The sequence below is a fragment of the Trematomus bernacchii genome, unplaced genomic scaffold, assembly GCF_902827165.1.
Source record: "Trematomus bernacchii unplaced genomic scaffold, fTreBer1.1, whole genome shotgun sequence".
Lineage (NCBI taxonomy): Eukaryota > Metazoa > Chordata > Actinopteri > Perciformes > Nototheniidae > Trematomus > Trematomus bernacchii.
In genome coordinates, this window is record NW_022987609.1 from 1,578,659 (window position 1) to 1,599,690 (window position 21,032).

General features: G+C 40.3%; 2 protein-coding genes across 3 annotated transcripts; one reads left to right on the plus strand and one right to left on the minus strand.

Annotated features, from left to right (window-relative positions):
- Positions 1 to 436: 436 nt before the first annotated feature.
- Positions 437 to 11,431, minus strand: pfkfb1 (6-phosphofructo-2-kinase/fructose-2,6-biphosphatase 1). 2 transcript variants are annotated; one of them, XM_034131650.1, is made up of 14 exons: positions 11,225 to 11,431; positions 8,507 to 8,632; positions 8,255 to 8,351; positions 8,032 to 8,098; positions 7,809 to 7,883; positions 7,488 to 7,544; positions 7,264 to 7,385; positions 6,178 to 6,385; positions 4,909 to 5,055; positions 4,239 to 4,343; positions 3,234 to 3,363; positions 2,842 to 2,904; positions 2,692 to 2,756; positions 437 to 927 (listed from the first exon to the last, which is right to left on the minus strand). In XM_034131650.1, exons 1-14 carry the CDS (start codon positions 11,274 to 11,276, stop codon positions 868 to 870), a joined length of 1,374 nt encoding a protein of 457 aa, XP_033987541.1. In that variant the 5' UTR covers positions 11,277 to 11,431; the 3' UTR covers positions 437 to 867. The 2 variants fall into 2 exon arrangements, with proteins under 2 accessions (XP_033987541.1, XP_033987540.1); XM_034131649.1 differs by lacking the exon at positions 11,225 to 11,431 and adding an exon at positions 9,153 to 9,294.
- Positions 11,432 to 17,475: 6,044 nt separating this feature from the next.
- LOC117483350 (UDP-glucuronosyltransferase 2A2-like) lies at positions 17,476 to 20,909 on the plus strand. Its single transcript, XM_034131646.1, has 2 exons — positions 17,476 to 17,571; positions 18,720 to 20,909. Exon 2 carries the CDS (start codon positions 18,722 to 18,724, stop codon positions 20,330 to 20,332), a length of 1,611 nt encoding a protein of 536 aa, XP_033987537.1. The 5' UTR covers positions 17,476 to 17,571; positions 18,720 to 18,721; the 3' UTR covers positions 20,333 to 20,909.
- Positions 20,910 to 21,032: the final 123 nt, after the last annotated feature.

Sequence of the window (21,032 nt, forward strand, 5' to 3'; positions counted from 1 at the left end):
TCACCCTCCGTCTGAAACCAGAGACCAGTCTGCTCTGATTGGTTAGCTCTGTTGTGATTGGTCAACCGCACAGAGATCTCCCGACCCTTAGCCTATCACGTACAATGTGTTGGAGCGCTAGCCAATAGAACTCCCTCTGGAGGGAACTTTGGGATTTAAGCCTTTGCAGACCATTAACATGCACACAAACCTAAATAACACACTACAGGAAAGTGAAAACTAGAAAAAGCAGATTATGGTGCAGCCCTATTTAAAACATTCCATAATGCACCGTGTAATGTCTTCTCTATTTTACTTTTGAAGGAGCCATGGACTATTTTCATTACCAAAACTGAAGATACTCATGACAATACAACTTTGAATCTTGTCGTCTTATCTACTACCTAACCTTCAAGTCAAGTGCCAGAATCAACAACAACATGTTTTGTTTGTTTGGGTGCTGTCCACGGGGCTGACCCACCTTTATAATTAGATTATCAACAACACATAATCCGTGCAATGGTTACACGTGTTACAACTTTTACACATCTTTTTAAGTGTTTTTCTGTAAGTGTTAAAACATAGTGCATTAGTATTACTTGTAAATCTTATTTCGTAAACAATGTGACATTTAAAAAAAAAAGGAGCAAACTCCAGTCAGATAAGACACATGAAGGTTTCACAGTCACGCTTCAAACAGAATATCCTGTTGAGTCGGTGCAGCAGGAGTCTGTGTGATTTTTTCTGGTAGTGAACATTTAGTCCCATTTCTACTCTGCTTTAAAGCCTACCCTTTCTCCGGAGTGCATCTCTTATATTTAGTGAAGCTAATATGTAGCAACACGTCCAGTTTCATGTGTCTGTAGTCTTTTTCTCACAACACAGCATTCATATGTGGTCAGGTACGGTCTGCAGAGCCTCCTCAGGGTTTCTGTTGATGTCGACATTCTGCAAAAGAAACACAAATACTGAGTCCATAAAAAACCCAAACCCGTACGACCCATTCATTTAGAAATGTTTTCTGTATGTGGTGTGTTAAAGAATATATGAATTAGGAATATACTTCAACCCTTATTTAAATGTAATCTACATAAAGATGTACATAATATTGTCCCTGTCAAATAAACCAAAGGAATAAAATAAATTGTGGTTGTGAGACATCTCAAGATAAATAATCAATCTTAAAACAATTTGCCTTTAACTTTAACTTTAACTTGCAGTCTCTGTGAATAAATATTTATTTTACTATGAAAACAGATTCTGATGATATAATTCCTCGAGCTCAGGGGTCGGCAACCCGCGGCTCTACCCTCTGCTCTGGCTCCCTTGAGCTTGGACAAAAATAACAAGGAAATAAAATAAAAGTATTTGTAGGACTATTTAAATGTTGTTGCACGGTTGAAAATGTTTCGTATCTTGTATTTTGAGTCACATCTGTGACACATAAATAAAATAAAAAAAACGGTTTTAATTAGGTCAACTAAAATATGCGTCATATCCTGCGACGGTCCCGCGCCAGCAGGTGAATAACCTGACCCCGGGCTCGATGAGCGAACTATGGATAAATCAAAGAAAATAAAAGTATCGGAGGAACACAGAGGGTTTAATTCTGCGTGGACAGAGTTATCTGGTTTCACAGCAAACGATGCTGGTTTACCGGGATGTTTGATATGTGGAGAGAAGTTGTCAAAGGTGCTGCAGCCTTTACGTATTGGAGGAAAAACACGGAAGAGGAAGACAGCTGACGATCTTCAGTCATAATTCAATCAGTTAACTCTTTTTAGGGTGCAGCTATAGGTTTTATTTATTTCAAAGTGGGTCAATATTAATTATATTCATTTTCTTCAAATGTGCAGAGGACTCCCCAAGTGCTGTGTCGATTTATTTTAAAGTAGGCCTGTGTATTTGTTTTTATTCTCCTTACTGTATAAGAGTTCTTTGTTTATTATTAGAGGTTAACAGTTTTCTATAATGTAATAAATAATAAATGCAAAAGAACTGTAGTTTTTGTCTATGATATACAATATATACAACTGTATAAGCTATCAAGCAGCTATCAAATATGTTTTGCGGCTCCAGAGACAAAAGAAATTGGTGGAAAAGGGGGCAAAATGGCTCTTTTGATCAAAACGGTTGCAGACCCCTGCTCTAGCTGTTTATTCTGTAGGAATTCTGTACAACAGTGACCACTTTGGCCACAATTGGCAATTACAGGATAAAATGACATAAATGTGTTTTTTCTCAATATAGTTGAAAGAAATCCGCACGACAATTTGTAACATGTTCAAATGTAAAGTAAGAGTAGCACAAATAGACAAGGGGCAAAAAGTAAGAAACTGTTGTCAATCCCACATCATCTATTATGCAAACATTAGAGAACACAAGTGAAGTTTTTGGAGCAACAACATAAATAACTTTTTATGAGGAAGATATTGATACCTCTTTTCACAAAAGTTACATATTCACACTTTTAAGCCTATATTTTTTGTTTCAAATCATCCTAATATGAAAAAACAAAAGCTGTTCAGCCACATTTCTGTTCACTCCCCACTCCTATACATATATATTTCATCTACACATACAAATGACCTAACATTAATGCCTGCCATCAGACGTATGTAATGTACCGCAGACCAATAGTTGGCAAAGCTAAGTATCTATTATGACAGATCTGTGTGCTATTATAAAAATGGTGTGCTTGTGGAAACTTACCACTGGCCTCTCTCTGTGTGTGTTGACTGCTTCAATGTTGAGGGAAAATGACTCGACTTTACAGCCTGAAATTAGGAGAGAAAGTGAGACTGTTAGGGAGAAGTTTACTGAGATATGGAAATGTCACACACTTTAGGATTTACCACGTACCGTAAGCTATTGGTGTGAGTTTGAGCACAGTGTGGAGAGGGCATCTGAGATAAGGCAGCTCAGCTTCAGAGGAAAGAAATAATAATAATCAGAATCAGGTTTCTGTCTTAAAAGGAATTTGCTTTGGTAAACAATTGTAAAAAGGAGCAAATATAGAACTGTTTTGAAAACAATAAAAACATAATATTACAATAAATATTTCTATAAAAACATGTAAGTACAATAAGAGTGAGACAAATGACTCTAAAAAATGAAATATGTGCAGTTAATCATAATTTGAAGTGGAAGAGCCGTGCAGTTTTAAATTAAATAGGTAGCAGTCGTTTGTGGTATTGAAAACAATGTGACATACTTCTGTGTCAGATTATGTTTTGAGGCCTGGATTTGTGTACCTGCAGGTTTGTTTACAAAGTAGGCCAGCAGGCAGCGAAACACAGCTTGGTGGCAGATCACCAGAACATTTTCCTGCCTTTCCAGCTCCATGATCACCGGCTCCAGACGATGGACGAGGTCCTCATAGGACTGGAAAAGAGGACAAAATTATTAAAGAGTTTATCAATAATTCAAACAGACTCATTCTATCATATCCTCTCAGTCCACTTGATGTAGGCACGCTATGAACTGACCCGACCTGACTCTACTCAGACTCTCTTATGATGATCGTGTCTGGAAGGAGACGTCTGGGTGGGAAAAGTGCCGATTCAGCAAGGCGAAATTCTCTGTTAAATATGAAGCTGCAAGAAATTCTAAATCTCACTAACGACCATGTTTTATCTTGTTTGCAGGTATGTAAAGTTACTGAGTATACTTGCTCAAGTACTGTACGACAGGATTTACATTTTATGCTGCTTCATACTACACTACCAATATTGTACTTTTTTTATAGTTAATGTACTTGATAACTTCAATTACAAGAAACTTTGCAGATTCAAATGAATACAAATTATTTAAAATATATTCCTTATGGTGTACAGGGCTGCCCCTGGCCAACTTGTGGCCCCACGCAAAGTTATGTTGATTGCGCCGCATTTGCGCATCAGATGAGACTCCCTCCGCAAGATGAGGCGTGTAGGGAGGGGCGGGCCTGATGGTGTACATTAGAGAACAATCTACTCAGCAGGATATACATTTTTCAAATTTAGCCGAATAGTTACAGCGCATGTCCAATACCGGCACAGGGTTTGATTTCGGCCCCATTTCTGCACGCGATTCTACGATAGAAAAAAGCTTATTTTCCCAAAATGTTGAAATATTCTCTTAAACACCAAATTGCATCAGTAGAGCTGCTCACCGAACAGGTCAGACTGTGGTTGAATGGGCAGCAACACGTGCAGCTCACACTGATACTATAATGGTTTAATGAAACAAGTCTCGAGTATATTCATCGGAGCACTCACCTCCCCCTTTGGGTAACGATAACGATACTTGTCCTGGTCTCTCAGAGCAAACTCTTCTGGTAAATTCTCCTGAATCTCTTCGTAGGTTAACTCCTCACACACACCCTTTGTGAGAAAACAAAAACATGAAAATAACCATTAAAGGGGCCTATTATGCTCATTTTCAGGTTCATATTTATATCATCTTCTGTGACATGTCTCCATGCTTTAATGCTCAAAAAGCTCTTTATTTTTCTCATACTGCCTGTGCTGCAGCACCTCTTTTCACCCTCTGTCTGAAACCAGAGCCCAGTCTGCTCTGATTGGTTAGCTGGCCGGCTCAGTTGTGATTGGTCAACCCCTTAGCCTATCACGTACAATGTGTTAGAAGCGCGAGTGTTACAATGTGATGTCACTATTTATACAGAAGCAAACAAAGTGTGTGGGAGAGAAACTCCCCCTGGAGGCAACTTTGGGATTTGTAGCCTTTGCAGACCATTTAGATGCAAAACTAACATACAACAGAAAAGGGAGAACCCCAAAAAGCATACAGTAATAGGGCCTCTTTAAAAAGGCTAGCTTTACAGCTCGAAAGTCAACGTAATGATTTGAAGAGCTAATTCATTCAACCATGACTGCACATTTGAAAAACATAAAATGAAGCCTAATCATTTATTATGAATGAACTCACAGCGTCTATCTCATTGAGAGCCTTCCACTGCTCGTACGGGACCCCCAGAGCCTCGGCGGTCTGGATGGTCCTCTTCATGTGACTCGTCCACACCTTCAGCTCCTTGATGTTCTGATCACTGATGAAGGTCGCCAAACCCTTCGCATACTGGAAACATTAAGTGGAATATAAACATGTTATTATACAGTTTGCAAGAAAGGATTAAACTTTAACATGATTTGCTGTTTTTTTACTTCTTTTAAACATTTTTTATTTGTAATGAATTAGATGTTTGAGTTTTTGAGATCATTAACTCCAACCAAGCAATTCATAAATGAATGGAGGAAATATTAAGCAATTATTTCATAACAAAAATAATATTTAGTTTTGGTCTGATCAGCTCCATCTTAACCTAATACAACAGTAATATCTTGCTTTTATCGTGCTTTCTGAGTCACAGGGGAGACATATATCTGTATCAAAGACATTAAAAACAGCATTTTGCATAATAGGGGACATTTAAAGTGGAACTATCATGCTATATTTGAATAATATAGTGTAGGACCATACCTATATAAGGCATATTTATACTTTTTTTTTCAAAATACCAAACAGATCATGCATTTTAGCCATGCCTCATTTCGCTCAATTTGACATTTTTTAGCTCTGTTTTAGCAAGGGCTGATTCAGTGAGAACAGCACCATCTACAGGCCTGGCATATGTACTACAGCGTCTCCAGCGCTTTCGAACGGCAATGGCCGTGGCTGTCTCCTCCTGATTGGTGGAGTTGGCCCAATAGCCGTAGCGCCACTGTCCTGACGTCAGGACAGTATTCAAATCTGGATCAGTTTTTATCAGATCCGTTGCAGCCCCTTTTTTAGAGATTTGGGTATGGAGGAAAATAGAGAGGGTTGTGTTTTCTGACACTTGGTGAGTTCCCTGGAACACTGGGGACACATATTCATGTATAAAAGACGTACAAAAGTGCATTTTGCATGATAGGTCCCCTTTAAGTAACATTTAAAAAGGAGCATTTGTGCAGTGTGGTGTTACTGCTTCAAATGAATTCAGTCATCCACAGATGTACATATCCCATATTCTATTGACATGTTTATAGACATTTTGCACTACTTTTTATTTTGTATTTTTGTATTTTATTATATATGTTGGATTGTTGGAGGAGCTCAGGTCAGAAGAATTTCATTGCCATTTCTATACTGTAGCTTATGTGCATATGACAATAAAACCTTTAAATCTTTGAAATCTTGAATGTCGTATAATCTCCTCACCTTGTGTCCTCTAGGCGACAGCCCGGAGTCCCCCCCGATACGACCTGACAGGTTGAGCTCGCTCTCTCCGTGGCGGCTCAGGTAGATGGACCTCGGGGTGACGTGGATGTTCATGAGGTAATACACGATCCGGCTCTGGATGTGGTCCTGGACCCGGTTCACCAGGTACCGGCTGCCCACGTCGAAGATCTTGATGTAGGACAAGTTCCTGTTTTAAGTCAGAATTGGGGAAAACAAACGATTAACGTTCACCTATTATGTAAAATCCACTTTTTCATGTCTTTTATACATAAACATGTGTCCCCTCGGTGTAAAGAGATTCTGAAAGTTTCAGGAAAAAAGATTCTCTCTCTTTTTGTCCTGATCCATTTATATAAAAACCTGTCTGAAAATGAGCTGATCAGATTTTGGCCACTTTATGATGTCATAACGTTTTATTTGGCTTGTGTAACCATTAGCCAATCACCCCCCCCCCCACCTTATCACCTGAATCTCCTCCTAGAGCACCATTGTGTTCTTTTTAACCAAATATCTCTCCGAGGGGCGTGGGGAGTGGCTCCTTATTTTCATCTAAAGTAACAGGCAGAGAATCAGCACTTTTGAAACAGGGCTGAAACAGAGGGGATTATGCCTTGAGACCTCAGAAATCGGGAGAATTTCAAAACCACAGACTTTCAGTTGCGCACGCTACTAAAGAGACGCGCTACCATGGAAACCAAACAATGGTGTAGCTGTATTAAAGTCAGAGTGGAAACAGTCGTGAGTAAATCTGATTTTGTCAGAAATCGGGAGAAATGCGGGAGAAATATGACCCCGGGAGGAAACCGGGAGAGGGCAATGAAATCGGGAGTCTCCCGTGAAAATCGGGAGGGTTGGCAAGTATGGCTGCAATGATCTGTTTGGTATTTCGAGCCAAACACTTCAGAGACATTTTTTGTGTATATATGAGACTTATAATATATTGAAGAAAAACTGTATAATAGGGGACCTTTAAATGAATTTGTCCCGGTTTAAAGGTAAAACAAATACTGTTTTTACAGAGTATTGTTTTAATCTCACAGGAAGAAATGCATCATGGGTCAGTACCTGTCCTTCTCATCGTCGATGGGCATGTAGCTGGACTTGTAACAGTCGATGCGCTGGCTGAAGTCTTTCATCGCCTCGTCTTCGTCACGATCCACGTAATCTGGACTCCCCAGTTTCACTTGCTGAAAAGAAAAGACCGTTTTAAATTGTAATTATGAAAACTACATCCCTACAGTATCTGCAAACATTTAGAATAAAAAAGAAAAACATTATCATCGACTGACCTTAATATTCTCTGCAATGATTTCCGGGTCATCACAGATTGATTCCACAAAGAACACCTGAATACAGGAAGAAATAAAACATATATTTTCTTTTTTCCCATTGTGACCATGTGTTTGTGTATTTGATTCTTCTTCCTAAAGGTATAGTATTACATTTTAGAAGCTATTCCCCCAGTCTTTGTGCTAAACTAAGAGAACGACCTGCTAGCTCTAAATTCAAATTAAACAGAAAGATGTGTTAACAATCTTTTCATGCATCTCTTGGCAAGAAACAGAATAAGCACATTTCACCCAAAATGTCACATGCATGTTTAAACTCACTTTGTAGCCCCTCTCTTTCGCATAACTCAGGATGACTGCCCTCCGCTCCCTGGTGGTGTTGGTGGCATCAAATACCTGGAGAAAAACATCAAGGTGTGGAGTGCACTTTTTATCTCAGGGATAACTGACTGTATAAGTCATGAGTAAGACATACATACAAAATGAATTATTCATTATGTTTAATTGTAATAAGAGGGACAGTTTCAGTTGTCCTCTTACTCACAGCAGCTTGTCCCTGTTCCTTTGAGAAGTACGCAGCAACATCTTTGAGAGCGGCTGATGCACAGGCCCTAAAAGAGAGGAGAAACTCTGATGGGCAAAGGAGCAAAAACTGCAACAATATGGGAGAATAATGAAGGTGGCAAGAATAATGACAGATGTAGACAAATCAGACCATATCAAACTTAATTATAAACATCTGTTTTTACATCAACCGTCCTTCTTACTTGCGTATCTTCATGGCCTCCTCATTTTCGGGATTAAAGAACTCAAAGTCCTTGTAGATCTTCACAGCCTCCCTCCGGTACTGGCCCACGTTAAACGCTAGTTAAATAATGGAAACAGAGATTAGAAAAAAACCCATATTCCTTTTTAGGGCAAGAAAAACTTATGTTGAATGTTTGATGATCCAATACACTTTAAACATGAAACACTTCTTGTCTCATTCACAGATTTCAACAGGATTCACTGTCACTGACATTTTGTAGGCACTCCGATCCAGTTCAGGTAGCGAGTTAGCTTCTTGGAGATGTACGTCTTCCCTCTGGCTGGCAGCCCCACCATCACAATCATCGTGGGAGAGTTGCAGAACTGAGGCACCGAGGCTGATGGAAGACAAATGCATTAACATGTAGCTATAGTCACTGAATGCTGCTAAAAATGTAAGCATTACTGTGACACATCAGTCAGCATAAGAGCATCAGCCTTCTGTTAAATTGGTTTAGTCATTACGCAGTTGTTGAATGCTTGTCCGTCTAAAAAACTGCATTATAAAGGCAGACTGCAGGGTTGCACAAAGTACCCGGATGGTCCAGTGTGTGACTATACAGAACAGGGAGAGCCTCCAGGCCGTGGGATTATGAATGGAGTACACTGTGTCAGGAAAATGCTCAAAAGGCCCACGTCAGACGGTGAACAGAGAGGCCCATGACTGAGTCTACTGTCTGTCTCTCTGCAGCCCTCACAGGAGCTTAAACATGAAGGATTCAGCACATTGAAACATACCAATGACTGCTGGAAGTTTTAGAAAAGAAACACTTAAACAGACATGAGTTATTAGAAAAAGAACAAACAGCAGCAACACAAAATAGATGCTTCTTCTTCTTCTATTCAAGCTGCACTTACATCCTCTCCTGCGGTTCAAGTTGCAGCCAACCCATGGCACCCAGATCTTAAGCAGAGGAGTCTGTGTGAGTTTTTTCTGCTCTCTGTTCACGCTGAGAGCCATGATTGAGCGTGAGCGACGGACAGCGCACGCTCTGTGATCTTTGTGTGCTTCACTGAACTCTACCTACTGCAGGTCAGCTGACTGTTGCCAAGGAGAAGCACTTGGTGGAAGGGGGAGGACCTGAAGTCATGCTGCTCTCGGTCTGTTTTATGATTCCTAAGGACTTAAGGGAGCTGATAAACTGTCTGTAGTGATGTCAGAGAGCAGAGAAACATTCATATCCACGTCCTGTTGTGGCGACACAGCTTCAAACAGTCCTGTGTGTATTACAAAGTGAGGATCCTCTCATGAATTCACATGAGCATAGTGGGTACTACACAAGCTGTTTGTTTACCTAACTGTGGAGTGGAGATGGGGGAGTCTCCTTTTTTACCACAAGAGGGCAGTTTATACCTTAAATCTGGCACAATCTAAGAGGTTAGAGTGGGTAAGGGTCATATCAATAATATGCAATTATATGAGCAACAGTAGTTCATGTGTGGGTTAACATTGTTAAACCATGAAACAAATTATACATATAGGCCAGCAACAAAGATACTATAAATAAAAACTATGTTTTGACTATATAAGTTTGACTACTTAGTTTGCAAGAAAACCTCATATTTTACAAATAGAAAGTTGGACATGTGTTCAACACTATTCCCTGATAAGTAGGAAGTGGCGTCGGAAGGAAAGTAATACTGCAACATCTTCACTTAAAGGAATAGTTCAACATTATTGCCTATTCACTTTCTGATGGGAGGGTTTAACGAGGGGAGACATACCTCACGTCCGTCTGTTAGCTATAAAGCTTCTGTCAGGAGCTAACTTTGTGTTGCACAGAGACTCAAAACAGCCAGCCTTGTTATATCCAAAGATAACAAAATCTGCACCTCAAAAGCACACTGATTAATGTTATCTCGTGTGGTCTTCATACAAAGCTGACAAAAACTGTATGGCTTCAAATTAAACAATATTGATCAACTCATTTAACCGACCCGAGAAAGCAGGGAAGCGTATTTCTCAAAATGTCAGACTATACTTGATTTTCTTTGAATGCTTCTTTGTCCAGCTCTGAAAGTCAGCAGATATTTATGTGTATGACATATGGAACATACCCTGCCTGATCCAAAAAGAAAAGGTCATTAATGACATCATTTCAAACCTTAATGTAACTCAATCCATCAATGTCAAATGGGGAACATCTTGTACCCGGTTTTAGCCGGTAAGTCTAACAGACTGTTTCTCTTGGGCAGCATTTGGAAAGGCAGCGATGTGCACTAATGACCACCACTTCCTGTTTTGACTCGAGTTGGACCATTAAGATAAGGTACCGTACATGCTATTCTATTGGGCGTCTGACCTGACAGGAGTTCAGTGTGTCCCAAACAACAGCCACAAAGCCAAATACTCTCTCCAGCTCTCCTCTCTTTCACAGGCTGCACACGCACAGACATTAGCAGTTATAACTCTTTCTAGGAAAACTAAACAAAACATAAGCAAATTCCAGTTATTATTACAAAGCCTCCTCAGAGCGGACATCTTTTTCTGACGATTCCCTTGCTGAATCACATCTTAATGTGTTTTTGTTTTGAGTTGCAGTTAGTTCTCTAACTGTCTCATAAAATCACTCCACATGTTATCACTCACGCAAGTGTAAGTGTGCAAATCATTAGATAAACAAAGAAAGAGAGTGAGATACAAAAAGCAACAATGGAGTTCATTAAATAGCAGGCAACTCTCTAAACCTGCTGTCTATTTCTTACTATTTATATGTGACTGCTACTTGAGCAGTTGCTTCACTCAACAAGGAAGTCACTTCCTCGCTGCATAAAGCAAGGCGTTATATGTCACAGGTCTATTTTTACCCTCATATTGGATCTGTGTTGCACTCCGTATGAATACATGGCCTGGATATGTCACATTTAACTAGAAACCCACTGCGAGGAGTCTTCTGCATTGTTTTGGCATGCTCTGTGCAGAGGCTCACCTGCGCTGTCACGCCTGCCCCGCCTCAAGTGTTCCAGCTGGGGAGGCTCCATTCTGCACTGCTCTCCAAGGAAGCAACCAGCAGAGCGGATAAAGACCGTCCGACACAATCCACACACTGGATTATAAACCGGTGGCGATGGAATAGATGCTTTTTTTTAAAGAAACTAAACCCCTCTGCCAAAGCAACCCCCACCCCTTCGAGCCCTCTCTTTTCACGCCACATATGACATATGATAGCAGCACACTGGGCTTGTCCTTTAATGTTTGCCAGGGCCAGAGTTCACAACATACACACATGGTGAAGGAGAAGCTGCACTCAGAGGGCGTGTCGTATGTGCAAAGGTCACTTAAAAGGGTGACTGTTGTTGCACAGGGGACGACATTTAATCAAACCGCTCATCATGCATGTCCAGTTTAAGAAACGCTGTCACTGAAACATGTAATACACTCTTCAACACATGTTGAGGGTGGGATTTGAGAACAGACTCAAAGGTTCAGACATGGCTTTGAAAATTATGCACTGCAGTATTTATCCTTACAGTACAGAACAGTCATGGCAACACAAAAGAAAACATGGGAGCGGTGGAGATGAGGAGGTGTCGGCGTTCTGGCGATTTACTCGGAAGGCTTCAGTAGAAGCTGCTGGGAGTCCCAGCAGCTTCTACTGAAGCCAGTCCCCAACTCCGGGGACTTCCGGCCGGGAACTTCGGGTGGCAGAACTACGTAAAGAGTTCTCATTAACTAAGTTCTCATGAACCTTTGTGGGAAAAGTACTGCGGTGTGAACGCGCCACATGTGCTTCTAACTGGCTGTTTAGAATAAGGCGCATCAAAAAGGCAACATACCAGACTCTATGCAGCTCCCTCTGGAGTCATAAAAATACTTTTGAACTTTCTGATCAAATGTTTTCCTTGTGTGCAGATTTGAAACAATGTTGACTGAAGAAAACTTTATTAGTTTTTGTATCCTGCAGGCAAACCATTGTATAACCTCCAAACGTCACCAAACCAACTTTGATACTCTTTAATAAACAACAGATTCTTAAGCGCAAGATAAACCACCTATGTTCTTTCCCCCCTCATTCTCAAAGTGGTAAGAAGGTTTTACTTTTTATATACAAAAGTTGAATTAAAGAAATGTATGAACAAAAACAATATTTTTGTGCAGTGGTGAGGTTGGGTTTGAATCATAGGTTTGCATAAATGAGAGCTGCTAATGCTTTTTGTGAAATGTTGCATTCCAGGATTTTGTAAAATGATATCCAGATGGTGATCGGTACAGTAAATAAAAAAGGCTGAACAGGGGGATAAAATGGGCAGAGGGTTATTGGGGGACGTCCGCATGGTTGTATTTGTTTGGATAAACGGACAGCGAAAAAGCAGAGTTATTCATTTATCCATTGTTTACCAGCATCTCAGCAGGACAGTTCATTGAAGACCTCAGGCCTTGGATTCTTCCTGGTCTGAGGTGAGCAACTATTTTATTTACAAAGTGAGTGTTGCACATAGACAATATGGTTTTCATCTTTGGCTTGTTCAGAGGAATACTGCACAGTTCATCTCATTAGATAAAAAGGCCTGCAGAACAGTCTGTGTCTTTATTTGGGACCTTTCATATGTGCTGTACCTGCTACTGCCTTCTGAGAGAAATCTCTCGCATAGAAAAGACAAAAAACACAAAGCTTTCATGGCCCATTTTATTTGACATTTTATCTGAGCCAGTTAGAGCATCTAATGGCGCGTTTCCACTACAGCCCGCAGCCCGGTTTAAGAGGGCTGTGACGTCAGCGGCCCGTCTTTGGTTGCGTTTCCACTCGGCCTAGTACCGGCCGGCGGGTCCTAATTCACAGTTTTTCTGGCCTCATAAAATCGTGGGTCCAGGGCCAGAGACAACGAGGCTGAGTCGGGCTGAGTATGCTAAACTAGAGAGAGCGTCGCTGGCAAGGGGGCAACAACTACAACAAGATGGACATATTTGACCGTGATTTAATTGTAATACACGTTTCAAAATGATGCCGAAGTAACAACATACTGATACCGGTTAGTAACAACCATGAATTAATGCTTTGTCAAGTCTGCAGACAGACGGCAGGGGAAAAACCTTTTAAAATGCTTGTTTTCTAAATGGAGATTGGCTAAGCTAACGCAGTATATCCTCCGACCGTCCACACTCACAACAACGGCCTATACAGACATAAATAAAGCAGCGACTGTATTCACCATGACACAGGCAGTCTGTGGTTTGTACTTGTTTAACTTTTGTCTAGTTTCTGAACATATATGAGGAGCTGTGAGCTCTGAGTGCTAACAGCTAACGGCTGTGTTGTTTTTCTGGGGTCCTCTGAAGATCACGTCACGGCTCCGCCTACACTGCGTTACTATAGATACTGCCCCAGTTCCTAAACTGTAATGGAAATGCGCCATAAAGTGAGCCAGTCCTAACGAGGCCCAGCCATACCGAGCGGGGCCGAGCGAGGCCGTGTAGTGGAAACGCGGCATAAGCTATGGTTTCGCTATATCCTTTGTACTGCGTCTTGCAATGATGTGTGGTTGTGCCCTGAATAACAAATAAAATGTGTCTCAATCAGATAAGTGAGACAATTTCTGCTGAGGAAACAGATCTTTAGAGAGCAGCTATAGATCCTTTCTGAATCTTAAAGTTGTACTTCATATAATCCAATTACCTCAGCTCTAAAGTTTTCCAAATTCATTATTTTACAATGACCATTAAATAGGATAAACATATATTTATAAACAATAAAAAACGGTATTGATTTCCGATGCTTGGACCAACAGGGTCTGATACAGCATTCCCACTATATGTTATTCACAGACAAAATCATTATTATTCCGCCGGAATTTTGCACCTCTTCTCCTCCTGCATTCAACATCGCAGAAACTCAGTTCAAACATCAAAACGTTCAGCTCGGTCGGGAATCGATGGCTATCATTTGGATTATCCATAACTTTCATAATTCCAGAGATACGTCCCATAATTCATCACATTTTTAACCATTGAAGTCAATGGAGAAAATCTTCAGACTTGAACAATCTTCATGCGACTTCAACTGCTAACTGTTCATTCATACTTTCACTCAGAAACCTCATTCCAACTTTAAAATGTTACACATCTTTCTGACATTATTCGTGTAACACAACTTTTAAATCTGATTCTTTTAGAGATATTAAACATTGTTCAGACCTTGGTAAAGAGGCTTTCTTCAGATTTTAACATTAACTAGAGTGCGTGATGTCACAGCTAGAGGGTAGGAAATCTTGAAATTTGCCCAAACCCTACATTCCTGAGACATCATTTTTCATGACAAACGTAGGAAAACATCTCGTAGCTTGAAAAAAAACTTCACAGGTTTGGTAACGATGCAGCCATCAACGCATCTAAGCGTATTATGGGGTGTCATCAAATGCCGTTGCCATGGCGACAGACCACTCGCCATGAAGCACAATGTCGCTGTAAGTCCAATGGAAACGGTCCGATCGTCCCCCAAACTTCGCTTGTATATCACCGGTCCAGCCCTCAACAGCTCTACGTCAATTATGGGGTTTCTTCAAATGCCGTTGCCATGGCAACACAATGCTCGCCATGAAACGCGGTTTTCTCATAACTTCAGTGAAAATGTTCCAAACGGCCCAAAACTTCACAGGTTTGGTAACGATGCAGCCATCAACGCATCTAAGCGTATTATGGGGTGTCATCAAATGCCGTTGCCATGGTGACAGACCACTCGCCATGAAGCACGATGTTGCTGTAAGTCCAATGGAAACGGTCCGATCGTCCCCCAAACTTCGCTTGTATATCACCGGTCCAGCCCTCAACAGCTCTACGTAAATTATGGGGTTTCTTCAAATGCCGTTGCCATGGCAACACAATGCTCGCATTAAACACGGTTTTCTCATAACTTCAGTGAAAATGTTCCAAACGGCCCAAAACTTCACAGGTTTGGTAACGATACAGCCATCAACGCATCTAAGCGTATTATGGGGTGTCATCAAATGCCGTTGCCATGGCGACAGATCATTCACCATCAAGTTAGTTCAAAAGTTTGCAGTTCAAATATTCTGCTGCTTTTCCAAGCCTTTTTACTTTCTTTTCTTCACTCATCACACATTCAAGCCCCCAGTGTTCATGTATCATTTCAATCTAAATTCTTCACTTTCTTCTTACACATTACATTTCAGCATAGCAGTTTAGCGTCAGCTTTTCAGCATAAAGCATTCCCACTAGCAATTTTTTCAGGAATTGCATTCTCTAGTTTACATTTCTTTTCCTCCTTTTAGACATTTGTTTTAAAATGTCATAAATAGCTTAAGCATTCTCTGTTGGTGACCAATGTTTTGTGATGACACAATGACCTTGGGTCCATGTGGACGTCTGTGCCAAAGTCTGATATCCCGTTCGAAAGAATAGGACGTATGTTTCTAGGTCTTAAATATGGACAGCTGAAACATACCACATTGTTACAATTACGTGTAGAACCACGTTGGGAAAAAAACCATTCCTCTGTTAAACAACACTATGCTTGAAAATAGCTGCCTCAAAACAATATACTAGGTCACCGTAAACCAAGGTTTTCATCACCCATTTTATTATATTTTAAGAGGCCATCTATCATGACCAGTATGACAACAAGGTACAAAAGAAACAAGATGAACAACCTCAAGTATCTCTGTCTGTGTACCTTGTCAGTTCTCAAATAAACTCTATTGACTCTAGCTACCACTACATCAATATCCTGCTCTTAAATGTAACCTTTGTGACTAGTCATAACCTCCACACAAAAGGTCACAAGTTGGTCTGCCTCTAGTTCCTGACGAATGCACTGTTTAAAACAAAAAATGCAGTGCAGCTGTTTTAGAAAATTATTTAAAAGATAATAATACATTCTGTACTTGTGGCCCATTGCTCTAAGACACATGTGTCAAACTCAAGACCCGGGGGACAAATCTGGCCCGTGGTGGATTTAATTTCGGCCCGCAGGATAATTTTTAATTACTATTAGATCTGGCCCGCCGGTATATTGCACGCACACCTTCACTCAATCCTGAGGATCTCCTCAGCTCAGAGCCTGACCCCAAACATTGATGAACTTGCACCCAAGATGAGATGCCAAGTATCTGGCTTAAACTAGCATCACAGAGCAGCAAACTGAGTTTCAATGGATGTTTCCTTCTGCACTTTTTTTCTTGCGACAACAGGGCATGTTTGTTTTTTTCTTTGAGGGAAGTTTTTTTGAAGCTGTTGTTGGCCTGTGGAAAAATGTAATCATAAGAAATGACTCCGGAAAAGCTGCAGATAGAGCCATAAGAAATGAATGCAACTGATTATTTAATGTTTAATGTTGTTTTTATAGGCAATCATTTAAGCTGTGTTAGTCCCAGGTTTAATATGTGCAATAAGTTCATTTCAATAAGTTCTGCAATAAACATTGAACCAGTCCGGCCCTCGACTAGTACCAATTTTTTTATTTTGGCCCACTGTGTATTTGAGTTTGACACTCAAGATACTCAATTTTTGGCTCTAAGATAATAAAAAAACAATTATTTAACCGCCTTGACACCTTAACAACCAAGACTTTAGTGTTTTAAAGCAAAGAATTGCAAAGCTTTAAGGGTAAAACCACATAGTTTGTTTCTTGGCAATTGTGCTCATAAGAATTAAAAGCAGGGAAACTATTGTAAAAAACATCTCAATGTGGGGAAAAGAAAGTGCCAAAAAGTTAACCATTGCTGAAAGTGAAGTTACCTGGCCATGCGAGATAATGTACTCATTATTGAACAATTCAAAGGTCATCCAGACATACGGGAACATGACATTGATTACTTAGAAAGGTACTTAGAAACAAAGTTACCAGACTAAGTTTACTCTGTACAACTATATAGAAGAGGAGGAAGGGAAATCAATTGTTGTTTTCATTAAAAAAGAGAATAGAGTACCAAAGGACTAAAGTATGTATCTATCTATCTAAAGACACACTCTACAGTTTATGAATCCAAAAACTATTGGTGTGCACTTGCAGAGAGCAGATGCTACTTTGATGTTGGGTTGAATGCATCAGAGCTCTAAAACATTCCAGAAGTTTGTAAAATCATATCCAGATGGTGTTTGCTACAAAGAAGCATAACAGTCAGAACAGGGGGGAAAATGGGCGGAGGGTTTAGAGGGGACCTACGCATGGTTGCATTTGTTTGGATAAACAGGCAGCAAAAAGGTTAAGTCAGGATCATGCAGAGTTATACATTTACTTGCATTCCCACCAGCAGCTCAGCAGGACAGCTCATTGATAAACTCGGACAGTGGATTCTTCATGGTCTGAGGTAGAAGGCTGAGGTGAGGAGCTATTTTATTAAGAAATTGTGCGTTTCTGCATGTGTAATTAATTTTTATCTTAAGTTTGTACAAAGGAATTTCTTCACAGTTAAGCTCATTACATTAACAGGCCTTTTTGCTTCAACATACTTCTGCTACTTAGAAAAATCTCCCTTGTGTAAAGAGGTTAAACACAAATGTGAACGTATTTTAAAAGCTTTCATGCCCCAGTTCACATTGTATTTAATCTCAAAGTGAGGCATTGAAGCTCAGTCTATAATCTAGGCCGTGGTTAACCATGTCCTGTGTGCTGCATTTCGCAATGAGATGTCGTTTTTGTGGACACCACAATGCATGCTACAGTATGTTGGCTTTCATTTTAGGATAATAACTTTTGCATTGAATATCATGCTGTGCTCACAATAATTTACAAAAATACCTCATGTTAAGATGATACAGGGCACTGATGTTTACTTTAAAGGTTAAGGGTCACAAGGACTTTGACTTGGTATAATTGGTGCTATAGGTCACATAACAGTTCCAGGAGAAAACTCAGACAAGGACAATGACCACAATGTGGCAGATTGAGACAGATTGAAAAAAGACATACTGTTTTGGCTGTGATCATAAACACAATAAATATAGATTAAATTCAAAACATGTTTGTAGATGGGGAGTATAAAAAAATATAATAAAGACGGGCCTCATCAGACATTTGAAAGCACTCAGGTTTAAAAGAGGTACTGCATTATTGCTTACATAGCATGCCTATAATTTAGGCTAAAAAAAGACAGACAATATATTAAAAGATCTTCTCCTATTTGTCTGGGAGATTGAATGTATAATAAATTATGTATGTAAACAATGTTAACAATAAAGGTGTAACTCAATTACAAATTAAAACAAAATGGCATGAAATCCACAAAACCAGCCTGAAAAAAAGGAAAACCAAGGTTAATCAAGCTTATTAACCAATTGTATTATACTCACATTTGTCAGGTGTCCAGAAACCACTCTAAAGAAATGCTGCGTTGCTCCATGTCTTCCTAGCTGGATGGTACATTTGTTGTTGAGAAGTTAATGTTCAAAATATAGGATGACAATTTAGCAGTTTGATCACAGCATGAACTGCAAATCTGTTCAGTAAAGTGTCTTTGTCTCCTATACAGTGATGGGGTCATATCCAGCCCTGGCGTTCATCCTGCTGTTTTCAGCGACCCTGCCTTCCAGTTGTGATGGTGGAAAAGTGCTGGTTTATCCGGTAGATGGGAGCCACTGGCTAAACATGAAAATCCTGTTGGAGGCGCTTCATTCAAAGGGCCATCAGATCACGGTTATTCGTTCCTCCACCAGCTGGTACGTTTCAGAATTCTCCCAACATTACACCTCCATCACTGTCATCCAGGAACAATCCCAAAACTTAGAGAGCCAAGACTTCATGACCTCTTTCCTGAAGAGGTCGATAGAGATCCGTCGGAATAAAGGCTCACTATGGGCGCTCCTTGAGTTTTATAGGAATATTTTCAACATGATGGGGGAGAACCAGAAAGTTGTGGCACAACTGGTTGTCAGCATCTTCGAGAATAAGACACTTATTAAGGAGCTGCAGGAAACTGGATATGATATGTTTCTGACTGACCCTGCATTTCCAGGTGGAGTGCTGTTAGCACACTATCTCAAGCTTCCCTTGGTTTTCAATGTACGTTGGCTTTTCAATGGCGAGGGACACTTTGCCATTGCTCCATCACCTCTTTCCTATGTCCCTGCATTGTTCTCTGACCACTCTGACAAAATGGACTTTTTCCAGAGAATCTACAACATATTCCGGCAAAGTGCAATGACTTACATGTACCACTATGTCTCGAATCCACCTTACCAGGCTGTGTGTGATCATTATTTTGGACCTGATGTCAGCGCCCTGTCTCTCATCCAGGGTGCTGATCTCTGGCTAATGCGGGTTGACTTTACATTTGAGTTTCCTCGTCCCACCATGCCCAATGTTGTCTACATCGGAGGCTTCCAAGGAAAGCCCTCCAAGCCTCTTTCATCAGATTTGGAGGAATTTGTGCAGAGTTCTGGTGAGCATGGGGTGATTGTAATGACTCTGGGGACCCTGCTTAGCGACCTGGGCCCTGATATATCGGAGATAATCGCCTCAGCATTTGCAAACCTCCCCCAAAAGGTTGTGTGGAGACACTTGGGGAAAAGACCAAAATCTCTGGGAAACAATACCATGCTGGTTGAATGGCTGCCTCAAAATGATCTTCTAGGTCACCCTAAAACCAAGGTTTTTGTCACGCATGGGGGTACTAATGGAATTTACGAGGCCATATACCACGGTGTCCCAGTTCTGGGCATTCCTCTCATCTTTGACCAGTACGACAACATGGTGCGTCTGAAGTCCCGGGAAGTGGCCGAGATTGTAGAAGTGACAACCTTGGAAGTTGAGTCCATGACTAGTGCTCTGAAGAATATTCTGGACCCAAAGAAACCATACAAACAGAACATGGTTAAACTGTCACAGCTTCATCTTGACAAACCAATGAAACCCATAGACAGTGCCGTTTTCTGGATGGAGTTCGTCATGAGGCACAAGGGTGCAGCCCATCTGCGCACAGAGTCATACAAGTTGCCATGGTATGCCTATCACTGTCTAGATGTGATAGCAGTCTTTGTAGCATTTGGTTTACTGATCATTGCTTTAGTTTGGGTATCTTGTAGATGTCTCATTGGATGTTTGATAAAGACCAAGAAGTCCACATCAAAGTCAAAGAATGAATAGATAACCGCATGATGATGTTGTGAGCTGTAGAGTTGATAAGAGTGAGATAAAACATCTGTAAATTACAGTGGGACAGAAACTATGAAATAATAAATGACATTACATGTTACTTGTTAGACACTTTTATCCAAAGCAACTTACATACTCAATACTGTGGGCAATCCCCACAGGAGCAATTTGGGGTGAAGTGTCTTGCCCAGGGACACAACAACATGCTGACTGCAGTGGGGTTTGAACCTGTGACCCCCCTGATCCCAACACCAAGGCTCTATCCACTGCGCCACACGCCCCGCCATTAAATAACATTAATATATCAGTAGGATAGTGTTGTTAAGTCTTATTCATAATAACTTTAAACTGTTCAAATCATTAGCACTATTCAATCTACTGAAATGTATTTTTGAAGAAAATAAAAATGGGATCTTTGCATAATTAACATGCAGTATAGTGTTTCATGAACTAGTTTTACAATGTTGCTTTCCCCTCTTTCTGACAATTAATTATCATCAGTTTGTATGTTGCAATGCCTGTGAAAAGTTACAAAAATAATAAATTGATTGACGATGTTTCTTTTTTTCAAAAACCTGTCTTGTTTCTTTTTATACAAATCTCATAAGTATAACTATAAAGCAAGTTGAATTTGGACATGTTGAGTGTTAATAAACTTTAAATAAACAAGTGACAGTGGTGCGGCAGTTTG